The sequence below is a fragment of the Akebia trifoliata genome, chromosome 12 (genome assembly GCF_017979445.1).
Source record: "Akebia trifoliata isolate Shusen 1 chromosome 12, ASM1797944v1, whole genome shotgun sequence".
Lineage (NCBI taxonomy): Eukaryota > Viridiplantae > Streptophyta > Magnoliopsida > Ranunculales > Lardizabalaceae > Akebia > Akebia trifoliata.
The window spans coordinates 33,975,006-33,997,994 of NC_141386.1; the positions used below are offsets into that span (position 1 = coordinate 33,975,006).

The 22,989-nt window shown below is 32.7% G+C and overlaps 1 protein-coding gene across 1 annotated transcript; it reads left to right on the forward strand.

Moving 5' to 3' along the window:
• Positions 1-13,775: 13,775 nt before the first annotated feature.
• On the forward strand, positions 13,776-19,013 carry LOC147389751 (putative copper-transporting ATPase HMA5). The gene is made up of 6 exons (XM_086418937.1): positions 13,776-14,051; positions 15,337-16,728; positions 16,820-17,074; positions 17,273-17,395; positions 17,944-18,420; positions 18,494-19,013. The coding sequence occupies exons 1-6, from the start codon at positions 13,776-13,778 to the stop codon at positions 18,923-18,925; spliced, it is 2,955 nt and encodes a 984-aa protein (XP_086275063.1). The 3' UTR covers positions 18,926-19,013.
• The last annotated feature ends 3,976 nt before the right edge of the window (positions 19,014-22,989 follow it).

Consider the following 22,989-nt stretch of genomic DNA (forward strand, 5'->3'; position numbering starts at 1 on the left):
AAAATAACATTTTTTTTATTTTTGAATTTTTTTCTTTTTAAAGTTTATAGAATTGTCCTCTACAATTTTGTGGCATTGGATCATGTTTTTGGATGCCACAAGAAGAGCTCAATGATCCTTAGTAAGAGTTGAAATCTTACTAAGTTAGTAAGGCTAGTCGGATTCTTTTAACTTCAATGAAGGCATGCCATAGTTAGAGAAAAAAAAAAAGGAAAATTAATTTCCTTACTAGTATAGTAAGATTTTAAGCTTTACTAAGGGTTGTTTTGCTCAAATGAATTATCATGTTAGCCATCCAACATCACAACCATCTAGATTTCATAGAAAAACTCAAATCCAAAAAAAAAATCCAATTTTTTTTCTCTTTTGGGCTTGATTCAAGGATCTAAAAATAGACGGTTGTCAGACTTCCACTACCTCTCAAATTTAAATTTAAAATCAATTTTGAAAAATCACTATTAAAATCTTAAAACAACGATTTTGAATCAAAGAACTCGAAGACGTTTTGGCAGTTTTGTTCGGTAGGTTTAGACCGAACTTGTTTTAGCAAATTCGGTAGATACCTACAAAATATAACTAAATAAATTCAATAAAAATTTCTACCGAACATTATAAAATTGATTTGGTAGGTATCTACCAAACAAAACTTTCTTATGTCTCGGTTTCAACTCGATTGGAAGTATTTGAGATAAAAAAGATAAGTAAAAGCAAATCTTAAAATCCTCATTTAAACATTTCAAATGCGAAAAAGAAGAAGAAGAAATGAGTGAAAGAAAGAAAAAAAATAGTTTGATATTTTTAGGTGGGTGAAATAAGTAATTTAAGTTAAAGTATATTTAATAGGTGTGTGTAGATAGTTATTTTAAAGTTCGGGTGGATGTCACAAGAAAGTGGGTGAAATGAGCCACTTCGACGTGTGCAAATAGACCCACCCAAAAATGTGTGGCCATAATATAATCGTACAATAAAGATAGTATCTGTATCAAAACTTTGATTAAGGATATCCCTTAATACCATGCCACGTATGGTAATCCATCTGGACGATTGCTTTAGAAATGTTTTTCCTAAATTTTTCATAGATGGTGTGAAAGAAAAGATCTTTAATCCAATTGCCCCTTGGCCAACCATATAAAGGTTGATGAATAGTGAGCAATGTTGTATGGTGTTTGGGGGCCCTGTATCAACTAAAGGGATGATTTATGATTTTGGACATATTCAACTGGTGAATATTTTAGATATTCTTGTGTTTTCAAACTAAGGGCATATTCCTTAACCTAGTTCTACTCAGAACGCAATAAGGATATAATCTAAATACCATTGTCTTTGACATTCGATAAAAAGACAAGTATGATGGGTTAGGAAATTTGCTTGTTTAAGATAATGGATTGAAGTAAGGGTGCAACTTGGTCCGATTTAAACCGAGAACTGAACCAAATCAATAGCTTTAGGGTGGTTTGATTCGATTTGAAATAAGTTGTGGTTCGGTTCTGAGTTACAAAAATGGAGAATCGACCAATTTGGTTTGGTTATCGATTAAGCTTGTATAGAACCGAATTGAATCCTTATACAATAAATATATTATGAATTATTTTAGGAGTTAGGACATAAATTAATGATCTTTTATAGATAAACTAATGACTTTTTATGGATATATTTGTGATTTCTTTTATGAAAATTTATGTTTATTATATATTTATTTTTTCATTAAAAATATTACTTACAATTTATAGAATATTAGCAACCCATAGAACCGAACCGAAGCAAACCGACTTTAGTTCAGTTTGGGTTGGTTCGGTTACAATGAAATTTGGTTTGGTTTTCGTTCTTATTAAGTGGAACCGACCTATGTCAATTCGGTTCCAATTTGACCTTAAACTGAACCAAGCCAAACCGAACTGCACCCCTAGATTGAAGATGAGGTTGAATACATTAATAATAAATTACCTTAGAATTTCATAAGCAATTTTTTGGATGAAAATCAAGGGTCACTGATTGGGGGTTTTTGTTGTCGACAAAGGTAAAGAGATGTATGCCATCGACTTGAAATTAAGGAAAATAACTTAATACATCACGTAGGAGCATGATTTTAAATCTCGTTTGAAACCAAGACGACTTGCCCAAGTCATCTTTGTATTGTAAATGAACGAGACGGATGGACAAGGCATCATCATACATGTGCAAAATCTAGTGAGACAAATGAGATGACTCGGACAATATTTTGAAAATCTCAGTTTAGCCTGTAAAACTCATCCGAGTTAATTGGAATTTTATATATTTTAATTAAATGAATTTTAAATATTAATTATCTAAATAAAATATAATTTAATGATTAAATATCTTCTAATCTACTTTATTTTATATATAAAAGAAAATTGTAATTATATATGAATAAATAATTGTAAAACGAGTTATATTATTTATCTCGTTTAGGACAATTTGACTCGTTCAAGACAACTCGATCTCGCTCATAAACAATGAGACATCAAAACAAGTTTTGAAATCATGTGTATGAGGGAATTCTTTCTAAATTCCCCTTAATTATTATTATTTATTTTTTACGAGAACTAATTAAAGGTCCATTTTGTAAATTTTTTCTTTCTTAATGCCCCAATTATTTAAATTGTCAAGATCAACAATTCAAATCATAAAAGTCGACGTTTGTTCCAATTGTCAAGATTAAAGATCGTAAATCATCGATCATGATGTTCGAACATGAATCATCAAGATCAACATTCAAATTGTCAAGATTGACCTTATTATAATTGCCAATATTGATGTTCAACAAGAAATGATTCAAATTATCAAGATCAACGAATTGAATGATTGATCTCAACGATTTTTTGAATCATCAATCTCGATGACTTGAGTTCAGTATCTTTGTGGAATGTGGGGCATTAAGAAAGAAAGATTTTACTATCTCAAAATTTAAGGTGCAGTAGGAAACTTCCGTGGGGGTATATTAAGTAATTTTGTCTTGAAAATATCTAGAATCTCAAATATCAAACAGAACACATGGAGAGGTATGTCCAAATCACCTTTTTCCAGCAACATTGCCCTACTATGTCAAAGCACTAAGGAATGTATCTCAAGCCAAAGAGAGATTAATTTGGGTGTAATACCCTCTAATGGAAAGGGAGATCGAAGATATTTTCTTTTAATCGTGATAATCTGACTACCCACGTGGCAATCTCACTCAACTACTCTGACCTGACAAATTTGGGAATCGTAGATCTTTGCTCCTCGGGATACACATCTGCACTTCTGTATAAAAAAAAGTGTATATCGAGGGAACCGTGTTCCCGAACTTGTCACAATCAAGTAGTCCACGCGGGGGTAGTCCGATTATCACAGCTCATTTCTTTACACATCATCCACGAATGAATCAGAATCCACAAGAGACAAAGGGCCAAAGGGCCAACGCTGCAAAAGCTTTATGTTCATTTTGTAAACTCGCCGACTACGTTTAATTAAAAACTGATATATATGACTCGCCAGGTGGCACGCTCAATCGAAATTTTTTTGACGTGGACAATTTTGGGACTGTAAATCTATATGTTTCTGGATAGACTTTGCGAACTAAGCTAGAAGGTGCTTTTGTTGGAAGAAATTAAAAAACAAAAAAAAACTAGTGATTGGTATCATAAAAATATTTATATGAATTTCGGAAAGATATACTTATATGAAAAATGACATTGAATAAAAGTTGTGAACACTACAAAGCTTTAAAATATAATAAATATTAATTCCATAGAACCAAAATTAAGAAATCAAGACATCAAGAAAGCTTAAATTTCCAAATTCGAACGTTCTTTTATTGTCCAAGTAAGCTTGTACGTGAGACTTAAAAATGTTTTCAATTACTTGGACTCCTCCTTTTGTTGAGATCTATTTCTCCAATGCAAAATTTCATTCGTTTAATGATTGTAGCTCTTTCAATGACTTCTTACTTAATTTCTTGCAAAACAATAATGATAGTGTAAGTGTCGTCCAACACGGACTTCCTTAGACTCTAAGTTCAACCTTGTGTCGATGTGGCAGTATGCAAAGAATCATAAATTATTTTCCTTGAGAGAAAAGGCAAAAAATCTATGGTTCTCTCCACACTGCCATATTAGTACATAGTGTTGAATGCAGTGTCCAAGAAAATCAGTTTAGCATTTTTCATCGGTGAGAGAGGGAAGAGAGAGACAATGATTATGAGAATGGAAATAATCCGGATCTTCTCATTAGAAATATTTTATTGCAAGGATTTTATTCAAAATAAAGAAATGTACCTACAAACATCTAATATTATGATCCATGCATCTTGACTTAGTAGCTTCTCTATTATTAAAATAAATCATGTATCATGATAGTAACATGCATCATGCATTATACAATCATATTTATTTTTTGAGTTAGTGATTTTATGATGTGTCGTCCGACACACACTCTTTGAGGTGGTATGGGTTAGAACCATAGATTTTTTTCGTTCAGGATGCACAACTTAACATCCCCATAAATATGTGCAATTGTGTATCCCGATGAAAAGAATTTATGATTTAAGCACATGCCATGTCAATAATGTATGGGGAAACGTGTCAGAGGGCGAGCATAAAAAAATCATTATTCTTATTTTTTATATTAAAATTATAACTTTTGACATAAAGAAAATATATGCATGTCACATGTCGTGTGTGTGAAAAAAGTGATAGGGTTTTAGATATGGTATTTTATTTTTTCAAAGTGTGATTTTAATTTTTGCCAACATTACCAAACTCCTACGAATCTTGATTTGGGAAAATTGGCCACATTCAAATTTCAAAACACACTCTTCAAACAATTTTAGATGTTGATTACAATTATGATCAGTTTACTATAAAATCCTAAACCCAAAAATAGAAATCTAGGACAAATAAAATAATAGAGAGAACTTCTATTGACACCCCATCTTTTACCTATTCTCAAACATTCACTTATTTTCTTTATTTATAATTGGGGTGTGATAAATAAAAGTTGGAGTACTTTAAGTTAATAAACAAAGATAAATTCTTATTTTTGAAAAAAAAATCATTAACTTGTGTTTTTAGTATAATAAATTATAATTAAATTAATAATTTTATTGATGATATGTTAATTGGGATGTGATAAATAAGATGTATTTATTTTAAAATAAAAAAAAATATTTTAAATCTTTTATAATACGAAAAAAAATGACAAAATAAATCAATTCCGAGTGCTCGTGAGTACCATTGGATAGAATCTAATGGTTCCAGTTCCGGTCCCCATTACTTACTTTTTTTTCCTTCTTTAAAAGTCATAAAAAAAAAGTCGATTTTAATTAAGAATTGTGATAATATGACTAGCAAGTGACATACAGGTGACAAGTTTGGGAACCCTAGTAGGATATACAATTGCACTTTCCCCATAAAATGTGAATCCAGAAACATACAGATTTACAGTCCCAAAATTGTCCACGTCAAAGAGTCGATTGAGCGTGCCACCTGGCGAGTCATATTATCAGTTTAATTTACCCCTTATGCTTTTAAATTGGTGACCTCAGTCTTCTCTCATCAACTAATTAAAAGTGATATAACTTATTTTTCACTAATATCAATTATTTTTTATCTCTTGACAATGGTGATGAGATGATGATAATGGTGGTATTGGCGGTGATGATTATAATGATGATGTATGTCATTTTTCACTAGTTCATAAGAGAAGACTAAGGTTAACGGTGGCATATCATCGACTTAATTAGAAAAAATATTATATATCTCAATTATTCACAAAAATGTAAAGAACTCGTTATTGGTTGGTTTCTTTTTTTGAAAAACACGTGTCATGTAAAAATGAGGGTTCCTCCAAAATTATGAAGTGGACTAGTCGCTTTGGACTTGTAAAAGTTTGGATAATAATCAATTCCCGCCGTTGACAAGGTAGGGAACTTGTGTATGACAATAAAACAATCAATTTTTTCTTCTCAAAATTAACTAGAATGATCTAATGAATCATTAAAGAACAATTAATACAAGATTTAATATTTTTTAAAAATAAATAAATTTTCTTTCATATAATTCACTTAGTGTGTGTTTGATTGCATGAAAAGTCATTTTTCATGGAATTTGTAATCCATGAAAAAATTGAAATGGAAAATGGATAGGGTGGAAACATCAAATTTTATTGTTTGACTCCATATAAAAAATATCAAAAAAAAAAAAAAAATAGAGTAGAGAGAGAGAGAGAGAGTAGGGTTAGGAGGGAGGGAGGATGAGGAGAAATAAGAAAAATAATAAGGTGAGGGTGATCGTAAATGGTATCGACGACGACTATGACGATAATGATGGTGGCGATTGTGATTGTGTGATTATGGTGGGGAAGAGAGGGGAGGACGTGGTGGTGATGACGGTGACGGAGGTGAGAGAGAGAGAGAGAGAAGATGACTAGCAATGATGATGACAGTGATGATGATGGTAGCGACGACGACAATGAGGTTAAGTGTGATGGTGGTGGTGGTGGTGAGGAAAAAGAAGAAAAAATATATATTTTGTGGATGAAAAATTTAGGTGAATTTCATTTTCTCACCTATATGGGTGGAAAAGTGAAATCCATGATTTTGTGAACCTTTTGTTTGGGGTGGAAAATGAATTTCTATGAATATGTGCAATCAAACATATGAAAAATGTCATTTTTCATAAAAATTGATTTTTCACCTTATTTTTCATGTGTAATCAAACATACCCTTAATGTCATATCATGTCACACGTACCCTTCTTTATCAAGCAAAATAGAATCTAAATTTGAAAATCTAGAATGTTTTATTATCTTTCTAGTTCAATAATAAAATACACATATACAAGAGAGAACGACCTTCTTTTGGCAATGAAGTGATGAGTCCCATCTAATATTTAAATTTTATATAATTTGATTTTCTAAGGCTGTTAAAAAAGCTCATGGGGCGTAAATAATTGTCTCCTTTGCTTATGCGCCAGATATTGCTATGTCGCGGATTCATGTGTCCGACCAAGACATAAATTAAGCTTTGGTGAGCTTGGCCTTTGTCGAACCTATACGCAAAGAATTAACTAAATACTTAACTTTTACAATTGGATTTGAGTGTTTTTTAGGTAAGGGCTTTCACCTTAATAAACTTTTAAGCATTATTTTGATTTCTAAAGAAGAATTCTCACATCCAATTATTAGCAATTGTTAGTCAGCCCACTTTAATTAGGAAAGAATATCTACCCTAGTGGGACAGATGTTAATAAGTCATGCTTTAAGAACCTAAACCATGATTGAATAAAAAATTGAGTCTAGCCTATCTTAAAAAAATAAGGGTTAAGGCCTATCAAAGACCTAACAATGTCTGATTTTACCCAATCTGATCCATTAGTATATTGTATATATAGGAAAACATTCAATTGCCAAAATGAGAACCAAAGTCCTAGTCAAAGATTTGACTTATATGAGTTAAAAGTTTTGGAATGGATTGATTTATCGTGAAGATGGTTTCTATGAAGATGAGTTTATCCTCACAAAAATCAATATATTCTGAAATTTCTAACCTCATTAAAAGTAGTTTACAAATTGATGATCCACAATTCTTCAATTTATAAATTGGATTTATAAGTTTTAAAATGAACTGATTTTTTGTGAGGATAATCTCTACACCATACAGATAAAGAACAGAGATCTAGTGAGCAGACCCAAGTGTTGCATTTTTATTACAAAAATTGCCTTAGAATTCTGAGGGAACCTTATTTTTTTGAAGTTTGATACCCAATAAACCTTATTTTATCAAGTTTGTCACCCAATAATTCTCAGAGTGGGGATCCACGTCACATAATTCAAATTAATGCTCTTAATTTGTTACTCCACATACTTTGGAGTGGATCCTAACCACATCAATTTGTGGTATCCAAAAACATGTGGAAAAAATTCAAAAAACTTTAAAAAAACAATCGAAAAAAAACTTAATTTTTACCCTTGTATTTTAGTTTAAATTTGGGAGCTCATTAACCATCATTTTTCAACATCTACGATCGAACTCAAAAAAGATTTACTTTTGAATATGAGTCTTTCCATAAAATTTAGAAGATTGTGGTGTTGGATTGTCAATTTGATAATCTATGTGGGCCAACAACTCTTAATAAGATTTGAAATCTTACTATGTTAATTATGCTAGCCTGATTCATAAAATAAGATTTATTCAATAATAACTTTAATAAAGTAAGAGAGTTTTTATAATAAAATTGCAATAAATAGGTTAGCACGCTAAATTTCTCATTAAAGGTAGGAAAATATGGGTCAAAATGGGCAACCATTAACAAAGCTTTGTATGATGTGGACATGATGCGGACAGCAACCAGTTTGGTTGTTGGAAAGGGTGGGATCCACAAAATATCTGTGAATTGTGTGGAAAAATAATTGAACACAACAAAGACTTACGTGTCCTACATTGCGAGTCACAAAACATCAAATCATCTGAAGAAATTACTTGCAAATGCATCCAAACAATTGGTATCCGTAGAAACATAGAAAATCATAAATTCGCTCCTATAATCCTTGCCGCTTTGAACATCTGTGAATTGTGATGCAATTCGGACTAATAAAAAAAATAATTCAACTAAAAACTAACAAGCATAAATTCTTACATGTCTTACATTGCGAGCCTCGAAACATCAAATCATCTCAAGAAGCTACGTGAGCGCTTACGTATCTCAATACACGTTAACCCCCAAGTGGCAAGGAAAAGATAAGTGGCCCCCCCTCTTAACTGTCAAATTTGGGTCTCACCTGTAAACATCTAACAAAACAATTTGTCTTGCATCATGGTTTTAAGTTGTAGGACCATTCAAATCTGGTGGACGTAGATTAGGATATGTGGCACATTCGTTCTAAGTGCTACTTTTTTCTCTCTTTTTTTTTTCTTCTTCCCCTCCATCATGGTTTCATCTTTAAAAAATCAAATATGGGCCTATCCCAATAAGATATTAGATTGAATAATGATTTTCTGATGCCCCCATTCTAACATACATTCCATCATAGAACCATAGATCATTTGCCTTGGGATACATAAAATCATAAGTATTTTTCTTGTGTATCCTAAGGCAAATGATCTACGATTATGTAATGGGATGTATGTCAGAGAGGGGTGTCAAATTATCACGACTTAATTAGATTAGTTTTGAGTCAACCCATTCCCAATCTTAGTTCAATAGCATATAGAGATATCTCTAAACTTTCAAACTAATGACAGTCTCTTTGAGGCAAAGAAGACAAAATCATACAAAATCCAAGGATTTACATGGTTCGATAGTATGCCTTAAGTCCACAGATGGGATCAAGAACAAACACTATTTTCTCTTAAATTTTAGAGTCCTAAAAAAATCTTTACTTGTAAAATAAGATGCTAAAAGTCATCTATCTCCCCAAAAATTAAAACGCCAAAAAGTAAAAAATTCTTAAGAAAATATTATACAATTGCCTTTTTCATAACCATAAAAAAGTTGGGTCTAGAGCTCTGACAGGTGCGCTACCCCCCTGCACCTTTGCAACTCTGCATACCGCTAACATATTACAAGACATTTTCACAACAGATCTTCTTCCTTGATGCCAACATAAATTATCCACACACCCTCTACAAAACTACTATGAAAAATATTTGCTCTAGAATGACAAATCGTGAACCTGATTTCGAATTGAGTCAAACAACGAACTAGGTAACATAGGTTTAAACTTATCTATTTAGCGTGTCTTTGTTATAGGAATCACTTCTGTTTCATTTTTATCTGATTATTGAGATATTTCAATTCGATGAAATGATTTGGGCATGTTCAACTCAATCACAATCCCAATGAGAAGAAATATCTACATTTAAAGTTCTATAAGAATGAGAGGAAGATTAAAAGGAAATTGGATGATGATAGTGTAAGTAGATATAAAATCACTTTCAATAAAAATAAAAATAAAAACAAAAACAAAAACAAAAACAAAAACGTAAATCTACACAAAATGGTGCAGAGAAACACTGTGGTACAGGGATTTACTGTTGGTGGTGGTGGTGTGTATCATAAACATATAATATTTCTTTATATTGTATTGGTTGGATTAGCTCAGAATTTGTTAGCAATTCTACATTGGCCCAAGATTTGGAATCCAATATATAACTTATTTGACTATTAACTTTTCATCCACCCATGGTTTTAAATCTTGTTTGAGACCGAGATGACTCGTCTGATATGTCTTGATATCGTCCACCAACGAGATGGATAGACAAGTCAAATGTATCTGACAAGATTTAAAACTATGGTTCATTTGTCTTATTGTTGAACAAGACGACTCAAATGTATCGGAAAACTCGTCTGAGATGACTCGGTCTCCTTCATGGATGATACAAGACGTCAAAACGAGTTTTAAAACCATGCATCCACCCTATTCTTATTGAACCTGAGATAAACCTATCATGAAAATGGGTTTGTAGGTCTAAATTTGGTAGTTCCAATTCACCAGTTTCACTCTCAGAGAGTAGTTGTCTAAATAAACTAATCTAGTACCTTTTAAGGCCCAAATCCAAAGCAAATAGAAATTCAATTAATGGTTCTGCTGGGCCTTCTTCATAATTGATAGATGACAACCCTCTAAACCCAAAAGTGAAATCTATGAGGAGTTGGATTATGATTCTAGAATCATTTCTCGCCCATGAGCTGATTCTAAAATCCAATTTTCTTTAACGATCAAAATAAAAAAGTTGACTAGAATTATAAATTTGATATTTTGTATCATAATTGTGGAACACAAGATCAACAAAATGAGATTATGAAATCAGTTACGAGACTCTGGATTTAAGCAAATAGTTTCTAGAATCTGATTTTATAATCCAAAATTAGAATCTACTATAAAAATCTGAATTTGAACCAAACACCCACTTAGTGCTAGGATTATTGACTTTTCAGATTAGGATCATACCAAAATGAAACTGATTGTGCATAATTCATTTAAATAAAATTTCACATCCACAATTTGGCCCAACATCATAACACAGTGAGTGTGACATAGTAAAGAGTAGGGCTGCAACTTGGGCCGGCTGGCCTGATCTCAACCCAATTGATGGGCTAGCCTGGGCCGAGTTATGTAAAAGACGAGTCGAGTCTGGGTTAGAATATGTCAACCCAATTTCAATTTGGGTTGAGGATACGAGCAACTTGACTAAACCAGAACCCGATGTTATATAGTAATAGATAAATATTTTTCTATTAATTATAGATTTTTTATTTAACTTTTTTATTCCATCTTATTATTATGACCTGCGGACAATTAATCAATATTAATGTGAACTTTGATTTAGTATGATTTGTCTAAATATACTCTCAATGATGGATTTGAAGGTTGTATGCGATTTTATTTTTACTGTTGTATTATTTACTAATTAAAATGAAATTAGGGTTATTCAACAAACCCAACCCGACTAAACTGTCCAAAATCTTAAGCAAGGGCAATGGGGCCCCAACTCTCTAAATTTCATGGAAAAAATTGGAGCTATTTTTTATTTTATTTTTCAAAAAATAATTTATTTTGGACTTGATCTAAGATTTTGAAAATGAATGGCTTTAGAACTTCCACTAACTCTTAAATATAAAAGTAAGTTTATAGGTGAAAATTAACTTCTTTTTTTTTTAATTTTCTTTTTCAAAATTCATAAAATTTTATCCACTACGACACTGAAGCATCTGATCATGATTTTGGATGCCACAAGTTAAGCCCAAAGACCCTTAGTAAAGGTGAAATCCTTACTAAGTAAGGCTAGTCAAGTTATAAGACCTTTAACTTGACATGGAGTTACGTGGCACTCATGTGATGTCATTTGCAAATGAGGGCAGTTAACGATTAGATAGACTTGGATGCACTTTTCATAAGGCGACACTTTGGAGCTGTTTGTTAAATAAAAAATAATAAATCATGTTGAAAGATTTTAAGCATAAAAAGTTGAGTGAATCTCCATTTCGTGCCTTGAATATGACGAAATTTCAAATTCGATACACTGTTTAATTTAATATTCAAAACACATCATTTTTATAACCACTTATAAAAATGACGAATTCACTCGAAATGCATGTTTTGAGAATTAAAATGAACAATAAACCCAAATCAAAATTTGGGCATAAGTTGCCTATGTACATTATAGAAAAAATCACTTATTTTGGTAATTTTCTCGAATAAAAACCTTAAATCCATAGGAAAGCTTATTGATGTGGTTTGTGGAGCCAGATAGTACTTATCAACAAGGAGGTACTGTGAATCAAGTCACGCCTTTATGCCGATCAAATTTTCTCTTCTTATTGAAATCGGTGTGATCCGTGGATGTACCTCAATTTTGAGGGCATCACGTAAAATTTATGTTTCTTTGTGTGATTGCATTTTGTTTTGTGATTGTTATAGTCCTCATTCTCTTTAAAGGAACCAACGATAAAGGTAATTTCTTTTTTTCTTGTTTGCTTTCTAGTCTTATATTCAGATATTTTTACAATTAATTTAAGAAAAAAGAATATTGGATTTTTTTTTTTTTTGAACTTTATTTGTAGACTAACTATATGTTTGATTTAAGAAACAAAGATTAAAATTATTGAGTCCCATTGGCCTTTCTCTCATGGAATTTAAATTGGACTATATTTAGAAGCAACTTAAGAGAAAAAAAACCTCCTTACTATTATCATGAGAGAAGGTGCAATAGAAGTTTTGATTTTTTTTTTTTTTTTTTTTTCCCTTCAAAATCTTGATTTATAAGTGTTGTGAGATGTCTAGTATTCTTATTGGACTTGGACTTCGAGAGATTTAGGTCGAGTGCACTCTGCATTGGGAAAGGTCCTCGGCCAAGTTACTCGATTAGGCGGGGCAGTCCTCCTAAGACAAATTTTTTAAGGTATATATTGTCATTTTGAGTAAGATTTCTTTATGTTTTTTGTTCTATGAAGTTCTTTGTGATTTTAGGCAGAGAGTTTGTAATCTATATTGTTGATATTTGATATTTTTCCCCCTCCTCCGTGGATTTAGGCGATTTGTTGAATCATGTGAATCTTATGTGTTTGTTTTATTATTTTATCTTTACTATTGTTACGCTTCCGCACAACAATAAGTTTTTGAGAGCATTTTGAAAAATAAAAAAAATAAAAAAAATCAAAACTTCACCCACCGTTGAATCATCAAGAAAAAGTAATTTGACTTGTGGTCAAGGGGTAAATACCTAATCTTAAATTTTGAAAAGGGGGTAAACCTAATATCAACTTTTTAACAGGGAGGTATTTCTAAATTACCGGATTTGGAGAACGCTATTTTTTACAACTTGAAGTCCCGAAGGAACATTAGAGACTAGGGCGATCCAGCAAAGGGTCCCGTTCTCATAAAATAGTACCGGTGTCTATAAGGCATGCTTTAATTGGAGTTTAAAATATCTCGGGCTGTTAAACAAGTTGTGCACGCAACTCAATGTCATTATTATCCAATAAAAACACGCCACTTAGGCACGGAACACCGTACTGAATCCTAATTCACATGTAAATAGTACTTCTATTTAGGTGAAAGACTTGTTTAATATAATTTATACGACGTAATCATTAATTAACAACCATTATGAGTTTCTTTACATGACCAGACGCCCCACCCCACACAACTATTATATAATAGAGCTAACTGTCTTGTAATTTGGCTTCTTGTGTTTTTTTTCCAGAGAGGAGAGAGGAGAGAAAATAAGATACAAAAAGCTTCTTTAAAGGTACTTAACTTAGACGTATAATACAACAATGGGGAGCAAGTTTTTGGGTGTGACTTGCATTGGAAAAGAGTCTGAGTCTCCTAAACCCCATTACCCTTCCATGCCCACATACCCAAAAGAAAAGTATGTCTCTGCTTCTCAAGGATCAGAGGCAAAGGTCTTGTTTTCAGTTATTGGAATGACTTGTTCTGCTTGTGCTGTATCCGTCGAAAAAGCCATCAAACGTCTTCCGGGAATCCAAGAAGCCATCGTTGATGTTCTTAATAACAGAGCTCAGGTTCTGTTTTTTCCCAATTTCATCAACGTAAGTATGTCAAGTATTGAAGCTTTTAATATACAAGATGCAATCACACAGATACACAAATTTTACATGCTTCTTGTTGCAGAAAAAAACTTCCTTTGATTGATCAAGATTGATAAACTACGAAGATTCAAACAGAGAAAACAAAATAAAATACAAGAGATTTACGTGGTTCAACAAGATTGTCTACGTGTCCACGGGTGGCAATGATAATTCTTTATCATGAAAACTACAAAAATACAAAAATACAAAACATTGTTAGTTTATGTACTTGGAATATTGATAAATTTTTATAACTGAATTTCCTGGATATTTTGATCTCTGGTGAAGTCTTATTATATAGATAATGAGTTACAAGTGGTCACATAACCACCATAACTACAACACTAGAATGATCTAATGTATCTCGACACAACTCACTAAATTACTACATATATAACTACACATTTTTTAAGGATGAAACTGCCCCTAAAAGTTGTAAAATCATAGTTATATTTTGGTGTATAACTCAAGTAAGAGCCATAAACAAACAGTTCAATTGAGGTATGTCCACGGATCACACCAATTCCACTATGAAGAGAAAATTAACAGTTACAGATAACATCTTTTTATTAAAAAAATAAATATATAACCCAATAAAATATTTCTAGGATTTTATATAGTACCAGTGAGATTATGAAAATAACTCGACTGACAAACACTTGCTGATCAGTATCATCAGACTCTACAAACCATAACAATAAGCAAGGGTTGTAATCATTCTCAACATAAAAGTAAATAAAATGGTGAAATCACACATGTTAGACAAAGTATTGCAACGATTTCTCCAATTCGAAAAAAATAAAATACCAAATTCGTCACTTTTGAAGGCAGAAGCATATCCAACTCTTTTATTATACCAAAAAAATGAAGGTGAATTCACAACTTGACATTGAAGAAAGATACGACGAAAATGCCATACATGTAAATACAAAATTGAATCATACAAATCATTTTCATGTCATCATTTCTATGTAATGGTGTATCCGGGGATACCACACTGTAGTAGTCTCGTAGTTACATTTTTTTTCAAATCCAAAGAATTATCAATTAATGCAGATCTAAGCTCTACCTCAACATGAACAATAAAATGCAGAATGTTGCCTCCAAAGAATCTTCTTTTCTTCTCACTCTCATTAATTCCCTGTTAGTTTAATAAGGACTACTTACTTCTCCATATATATTATTTGACAACATGGCTTGCCTTCCCATTTTATTATTATTACGTTATGTCACACACATTACGTAGGAAGAGACAATTCGGGAGACCATCGAAGATGTTGGATTTCAAGCTGCATTGATTGAGGAGGAAGTGAATGAGAGATCCTTGCAAACGTGTCGAATACATATAAAAGGAATGATTTGCACTTCTTGTTCAAGTACAGTGGAATCTGCCCTGCAAGATATTCATGGTGTACAAAAAGCCCAAGTTGCATTAGCAACTGAAGAAGCAGAAATCCAATATGATCCGAAGATCATGAACCATAACCAACTATTGGAAGCAATTGAGGATACTGGTTTTGAGGCTATACTTATTAGTACAGGGGAAGAAAGAAGCAAGATACATCTCAAAATAGATGGAATACTGACCGATCAATCAATGAGGATGATTGAAAGTTCTCTTCAAGCACTCCCAGGAGTTGAAGATATAGATATCGATTCCATGCTTCATAAAATCTCAATTTCTTATAGGCCAGATCAAACAGGACCCAGAAATTTCATCAATGTGATTGAGTCAACAGGATCGGGGCATTTAAAGGGTTCGATATATCCCGAGGGAGGGGAAAGACAGCCTCATAGACGCGAGGAGATTAAGAATTACTATAAGTCCTTCCTTTGGAGTCTGGTTTTTACTATCCCAGTATTCCTAACCTCCATGGTGTTCATGTATATCCCTGGTATTAAACATGGATTAGATACTAAAGTGTTCAACATGTTGAGTATTGGGGAGCTTTTGAGATGGATATTATCAACTCCAGTACAATTCATCATTGGTCGGCGATTCTATACTGGGTCGTACAATGCATTGCGACATGGGTCTGCAAACATGGATGTTTTGATTGCCTTGGGAACCAATGCAGCCTATTTCTATTCTGTCTATTCGGTATTAAGGGCAGCCACTTCGCCGAATTTCAAGTCTACGGATTTCTTCGAAACCAGTTCTATGCTTATTACATTTATACTACTCGGAAAATATTTAGAGGCTTTAGCCAAAGGGAAGACATCTGAGGCCATTGCAAAGATTAGGGATTTGGCGCCCGAGACAGCAACGTTGTTAACTATTAATAGTGAAGGAAATGTGACAAATGAGCAAGAAATTGATACTAGGTTGGTACAAAAGAATGACGTGATTAAGGTAATGCCTGGGGAAAAAGTAGCTTCAGATGGTTTTGTTATATGGGGGCAAAGTCATGTCAATGAAAGCATGATAACAGGAGAAGCCCAACCAGTGTCAAAAAGGAAAGGTGATATAGTGATTGGAGGGACTCTGAATGAGAATGGGGTGTTACATGTTCAGGTTACAAGAGTTGGATCTGAGAGTGCTCTGTCACGTATTGTTCGACTTGTTGAATCTGCACAAATGGCCAAAGCTCCTGTGCAAAAGTTTGCTGATCGTATCTCAAAGTATTTTGTGCCTCTGGTAAGAATATAACCTTCTACTCTCTTTCATGATGATTTCAGGTAGATTACACAAACGTAAGAAATTTGTGTAATTTTGTTTAAATTTTCAGGTTGTTATCCTTTCATGCTTCACTTGGCTTGCTTGGTATTTAGCTGGAAAATTCAATGGCTACCCAAAATCTTGGATAGCATCTTCAATGGATAGCTTTGATCTTGCTCTTCAATTTGGTATCTCTGTCATGGTCATAGCTTGCCCATGTGCTCTAGGCCTGGCAACACCAACCGCGGTTATGGTTGGTACTGGAGTTGGTGCTTCTCAAGGTATACTAATTAAAGGGGGCCAAGCATTGGAGAGTGCACATAAGGTCGGCATGAAGTATCTTAAATTTTGAAGTTACATATAAGGAGAGTGCACCTTTGATAGTGTTTTGCTTTATACTTCTTTATTATTCTGATGCATGCCATTTTGGCTATAATTCTACTTCTGTTCTATTTTACAGTATCAACCCATACATTTTAATGAATTTATAAGTAGTTTTTAAGGATTAAATCTATCTTTGTAGGTGAATTGCATTGTGTTTGACAAGACAGGGACCCTCACCATTGGAAAGCCAGTAGTTGTCAACACAAGGCTTTTGCAAAACATGCTACTTCGTGATTTTTATGAATTGGTTGCCGCAACAGAGGTAGGCCTTGCTTTCTTTGCTTCACTTGATGGATTGAATAAATCATTATTATTAGGAAATGTCAATTATGTACAGAAATAATGTTTAAATTAAACTTGGGTTTAATGCAGAAGTATGTCCTGTTTTCGAGTTGACTTAATGATTTTTGGGTTTTTCATTCTTTCTTGACCCAAGCAAGCTCACTCGATAGAGATTCTTAAACACGAAATGGGTGTTGGAGTATTTGACAAGGCTTAAATTGAAATTGAGGAAATCTAAAGATATAAAAATTATTTTTGTTATTCAAATAGAAGAGAGTGGTTTTGTTAATTCTCACTTGAATTGATAGCCATAGATTTTTTTTTTTTTGGCTTAGTTTATATAGACTTATGAAGCTCTGAACCTATATAATTAAGACCCTACAACACAGAAAATATTCTTTGATGACATATTTTATTTCCTGGTTTATCCATTTGAGTTGTTAGATTCCTGGTTAATTTTTTTTCTTCTTTCAAGCTGATCAAACAAAGAATGACTTTGATGAAGTTGGCATATTGTAATCACATTAGGTAAACAGTGACCACCCACTAGCCAAGGCCATTGTCGAGTACGCCAAGAAATTCAGAGAAAACGAGAACAATGGCTTGCCAGAAGCACGGGAATTTCTTTCCATTACTGGCTATGGTGTGAAAGCTAAAGTTCAAAACAGGGAAATAGTCGTGGGAAACAAGAGTCTCATGTTGGATTCAAACATTCCTATTCCAATCCATGTTGAAGTTATCCTTCAAGAAACTGAAGCGATGGCTCAAACTGGGACTCTGGTGTCTATGGATGGGCAGTTGGTTGGAGTAATATCCATATCCGATCCATTAAAGCCCGGTGCTCAAGATGTCATATCCATTCTCAAGTCCATGAACATAACGAGCTTTATGGTGACAGGTGACAATTGGGGCACAGCAAATTCTGTTGCCAAGGAGGTTGGGATCGAGAACGTTGTTGCTGAAGCCAAGCCTGACCAAAAAGCAGAGAAAATAAAGGAACTACAGGTACGAAATGTTAACGATCTTCCGTATACAATTGTCATAAACATGTGTATTTATTAGCAAATGTCATCTCCAGAGTTTGGGATTGACCGTGGCAATGGTTGGAGATGGAATCAACGACTCACCAGCACTAGTGTCAGCCGATGTTGGAATGGCAATTGGTGCTGGTACGGACATAGCTATCGAGGCAGCTGACATTGTCCTCATGAAGAGTAACTTGGAAGACGTGATAACGGCAATTGATCTCTCAAGGAAAACTTTCTCCCGCATTCGTCTGAACTACATTTGGGCTTTGGGTTATAACCTCCTCGGCATTCCAATTGCCGCTGGGGTCCTTTTCCCATCCACGAGATTCCGTCTACCTCCATGGATTGCTGGGGCAGCAATGGCAGCTTCTTCGGTTAGTGTTGTTTGTTGTTCTCTATTGTTGAAGAATTATAGAAAACCCAAGAGCTTGGCCAACCTAGCTATTACAGGGATTCAGGTTGAGCAACCAGTCATGATATAGTTTGCCAAAGATCGATATGTTATTTATGTAAACTTTCAGTAGTGAAACTAATCTGTTTGAGAAAAACAACATGGAAATTTGGAAAGGATTTACACTGGTAGCTGTTATAAATGTTGTTTGAAGGATTAAATATCAAAGAGCCCAATCTGAGTGTCTGACCCCAATTAAAGATTAAATTCAAACATTACAAAGATTTGGCTCAGGTTATTAATCAACATTATAAAACTCATTCAAACAATTTCAGTTGTTGTTTACAATTAGGATTAGGCTCATATAAAATCATAAACGTAAAAAATAGAAATCTAACATAAAAAAAACTACTATAGGCACCCCAACTTTTACTTATTGTCAACAATTCACTTATATTTTATTTTTAATTGGAGTGTAATAAGTAAAAGTTGGGGTGCCCATAGTACTTCTCAAATTTTATCAAATAAATTACACTTGGATATAAGAAATATTTAAAATACCCATAAGACCATTCTCATAATATAAAACATTATTTGTCCACCATTGTCTCTATTACCTTAACTAAGATTTTCGATGACTAGTGAAATAACATTTTGACGATTTGAATAACATAGTCATCATTTTGGAAGATTTAGTCATCGATCTATCTCATTCTCTGAAAATGTAAGTTATTTATAATTTTTTTTTTATATTAATAATGTTTCATTTTTTTACAAAAGAATATCATTCTAATATATCAAAGATGTTTCTTAACAACCTCAAGTTGCATTTTCATTGAGTTTAGGCTTTAGGGTTTTATTAGAAAGAAGTAAACTCGTTGCTTTCTTCAGTACCAAAGAAATGAATTTGACACTTTCTTCTTTCATAAAATGGTTGATCCATTGCTTTCAAAAGTGATGAAATTCACTACTTACTTCATTCATAAAGTGTTAGATACAATGCTTTCAAAAGTTATTTGTCCTATCAAAGATGATTTCACCACTTTTATTACATATGAAAAGTGCAAATTCATTTTCTAACATCTATTCAAATATTTTTTTTTTGTATTTTTCAAAGTTTTGAATTTTTTTTTTTATATATATATTTTTCTTTAAAGTTTTTCTTCTTAAGTTTTAATAATAAAAGTGTTTTTTTTTTTTTCAAAGTTTTATAAGAAATTCTATAATTATTTTATTTTACTGTTTTATAGTAAAAATGTTTCTTTTAAAGATTTTTTAATTTTTTTAAAAGAGATATCGACCCAAGCCCAGGGTTGAATCTAGGCTTAAAACTAACTTGGTCACAAACCGGGCTCAAGCCTCCCTTATCCTCAAGCCCAGCCTGGCCCAGGCCTAATGTAAGGCAGCCTGGCACGATTTGCAACCCTAAATGGGCTTTCTAGGTTAGGACCAAATCAAACAGAAATAAATTGGTGCAATTCTTGGTATTAGAAGCTTAATGGGCTTTGACTAGAGAGCTCTTCTTGCGTTGGACTTAATTTATGGGTTACAAGTCAACTCCTGCCTGTATCTTTTACTTTTATTATAGGCCCAATTCCAGAATAATATATGTTGGCCAAGCATTTGATGTAGACTATAGATAGCTCTTGCGTGGGCCTAATTTATGGGTTTAAATTCAACTCCTGTCTATATCTTGAACTTTTGTTCTGGATCTGGACTGTATCCTGAGCTTCTATAATAGGCCCAAGTCCAGAATAATATCCAAGCGTTTGACGTAGAGAGCTCTTGCTTGGGCCTAAATTTATGGGTTTAAAGTCAACTCCTGTCAATTTCTTGGCCAGTGGGGTAGGTATACTCGCGCGTTTGAATTTGAATTTAAATTACTTTGTGCGTGGAGGAGTACCGACTACCTGTAGAGCATGTCATTCTTAAAATAATAAATAATACGAGGCTCTCCTCTTACAAATGCCCCCGACACATAACCGTTGATCATTTGCCTTGGGATACACAAAAAAAAAGATTTATGATTCTGTGTATCCCGAGGCAAATGATCTACGGTTATGTGATGTGGGCATAGGGGGTGTTTTTCAGAAGTGGGTGTCATATTATCACGACTCTTCATTAAATTATATTATTAAAATGATAATGGATTTCAAAGGAAAGATCTCACCAAGGTTTGTTACTTAACACACGCTTAACTACCACATGCAGCCATGGCATTTTGAAGAAATCTAGACCTGTGTTACCTAGTTCTGGGTTCGATAGGTTTGAATTTGGGTTTGGAGTTCATGGTTCACTAATATAAAATGAACCTGGTTGGAAGAGGTAGGTAGAGAAAATTTATTTTTGGGTTTGGTTTCGTAGTTTGTTCGCTTGTGTATATGTATAATTCAAGTATACAAGTTATAATTATAACTATAATACATCATTTTTTTATGGTAAATGGAAATAACTTAGTGTCAAATAATTTAAAATTTTAAATATAAACAATAAAACAATAAAAATTAATTAAAAAATATTTTATTCTCCAAACGAAATTGGTGGGTTAGTCAAATTTCATTCTTGGGTTCGCTAAACCAAATGTTTTGGTTCATCAAATCCAACCAAAATTCGGTGGGTTCATGATTTGCTTAATTTTACAAACTCAATAAAAATCATACCATGAACTGGTTCGCTTTGTACTGATTCATAGAAATGAATTGGGTAACATAGATCTAGACCATACGAAAAAATGAAAATAAACTTCACTATACTAAATAATAACTACTAGTTAAAAAGGGAGAAAATGTAGGAAATACATAACTTACATTTAGTCCAAGTAGACAAAAAATATAAAAAATAAAACTATCTATGGAGTTTTTTTTTACCTGAAAGGTTGACAAAGTTAAGGAAGACCCAGACTAGCTACAACCTTAGGAAGAGCAAACCTCTTTTGTTCTAGCAGAAGATAGACGCATGATAACTAGAAAAAGAGCTGCAAAAACTATGGAGAGTTGGCTGGAGGAGATGTCATTGGGGACATGAAGTTGCTATTTTTCTATTCACAAAAATTTGATGACATTTAATTGTTGTGATCATGGTTTCAAATCTCATCTTAGTTCGAGATGACTCGCCTGAATCATTTTAGTATCGTTCACTAATGACACAGATTTACACAACGTCTCAAGCTTCACACCATCTCAGAAACAACCGAAACAATGTGGACTATATTTTTAAAAATCTCGAACGAGTAAGCAAAACTCAGCCAAATCAATCAAGATTTTGTACTTTTTTAAGAAAATAACTAATTTTTATGAATCAAAATTTTAAGTATTTACTATTTAAATAAAATTATGTTGTGAGCATGAAAAAATTTATAACTACTCATATATAAATACAGTTTAAAAAATAATTATAAATTGAGTTAAATGATTTATCTCTTCATTAATTTGTCCAAGATAATTGGATACCATCCATGAATAGAACTAGACGTCAAATCGCAATTTGGAACTATGTTTTGTAATATCTTGTATGATACTTTTTGTCTCACTAATTCGATAGATGGATCTTCTAGTGGACCTATACAAATAAACAGTCACTTTCATCTGCAATTTCTAGTTACTAGATTTATAAATTTTCTTATTTGATTCCTGGTCATTGATTTAATCCTTTTTGTTAGTTAAATCTGACGTCTATTCACATGCGAATAAAACAGGACAAGCCAAAGAAACAATTGTGAGACATTTCTTAACTTTGTGTTAATATAGCCATTGTAAAATGATGTGTTCCATTCATCTAAACTTTTTATCCTAGTATAGATATCGGTAAAAAAAATAAATAAATAAATAAATTCTATTTATTTAAAAAATTGATGAATCAAAATTAAATATGATTTGTGTTTCAACATGATAATTTCAATATTTTAAATTTAGCATTGTAAATTAAATACTCAACGATTATAAAAATTGCCGATTCTATCCTTGGACTACAAAGAATCAATTGAGAAAGTTAGATTCTTTGTACAATTTTGACGGTCCTCCCTTAATTGCAGTAAAGATATTTAAAATTTAAATAGAAAAATATCACCCAATTAAGATATCAACAATCGACTAAAGAACTTTTGTAGGTTTATTTCTAATCTGATTTACTATATTTTTATGGACAATACCATATTCA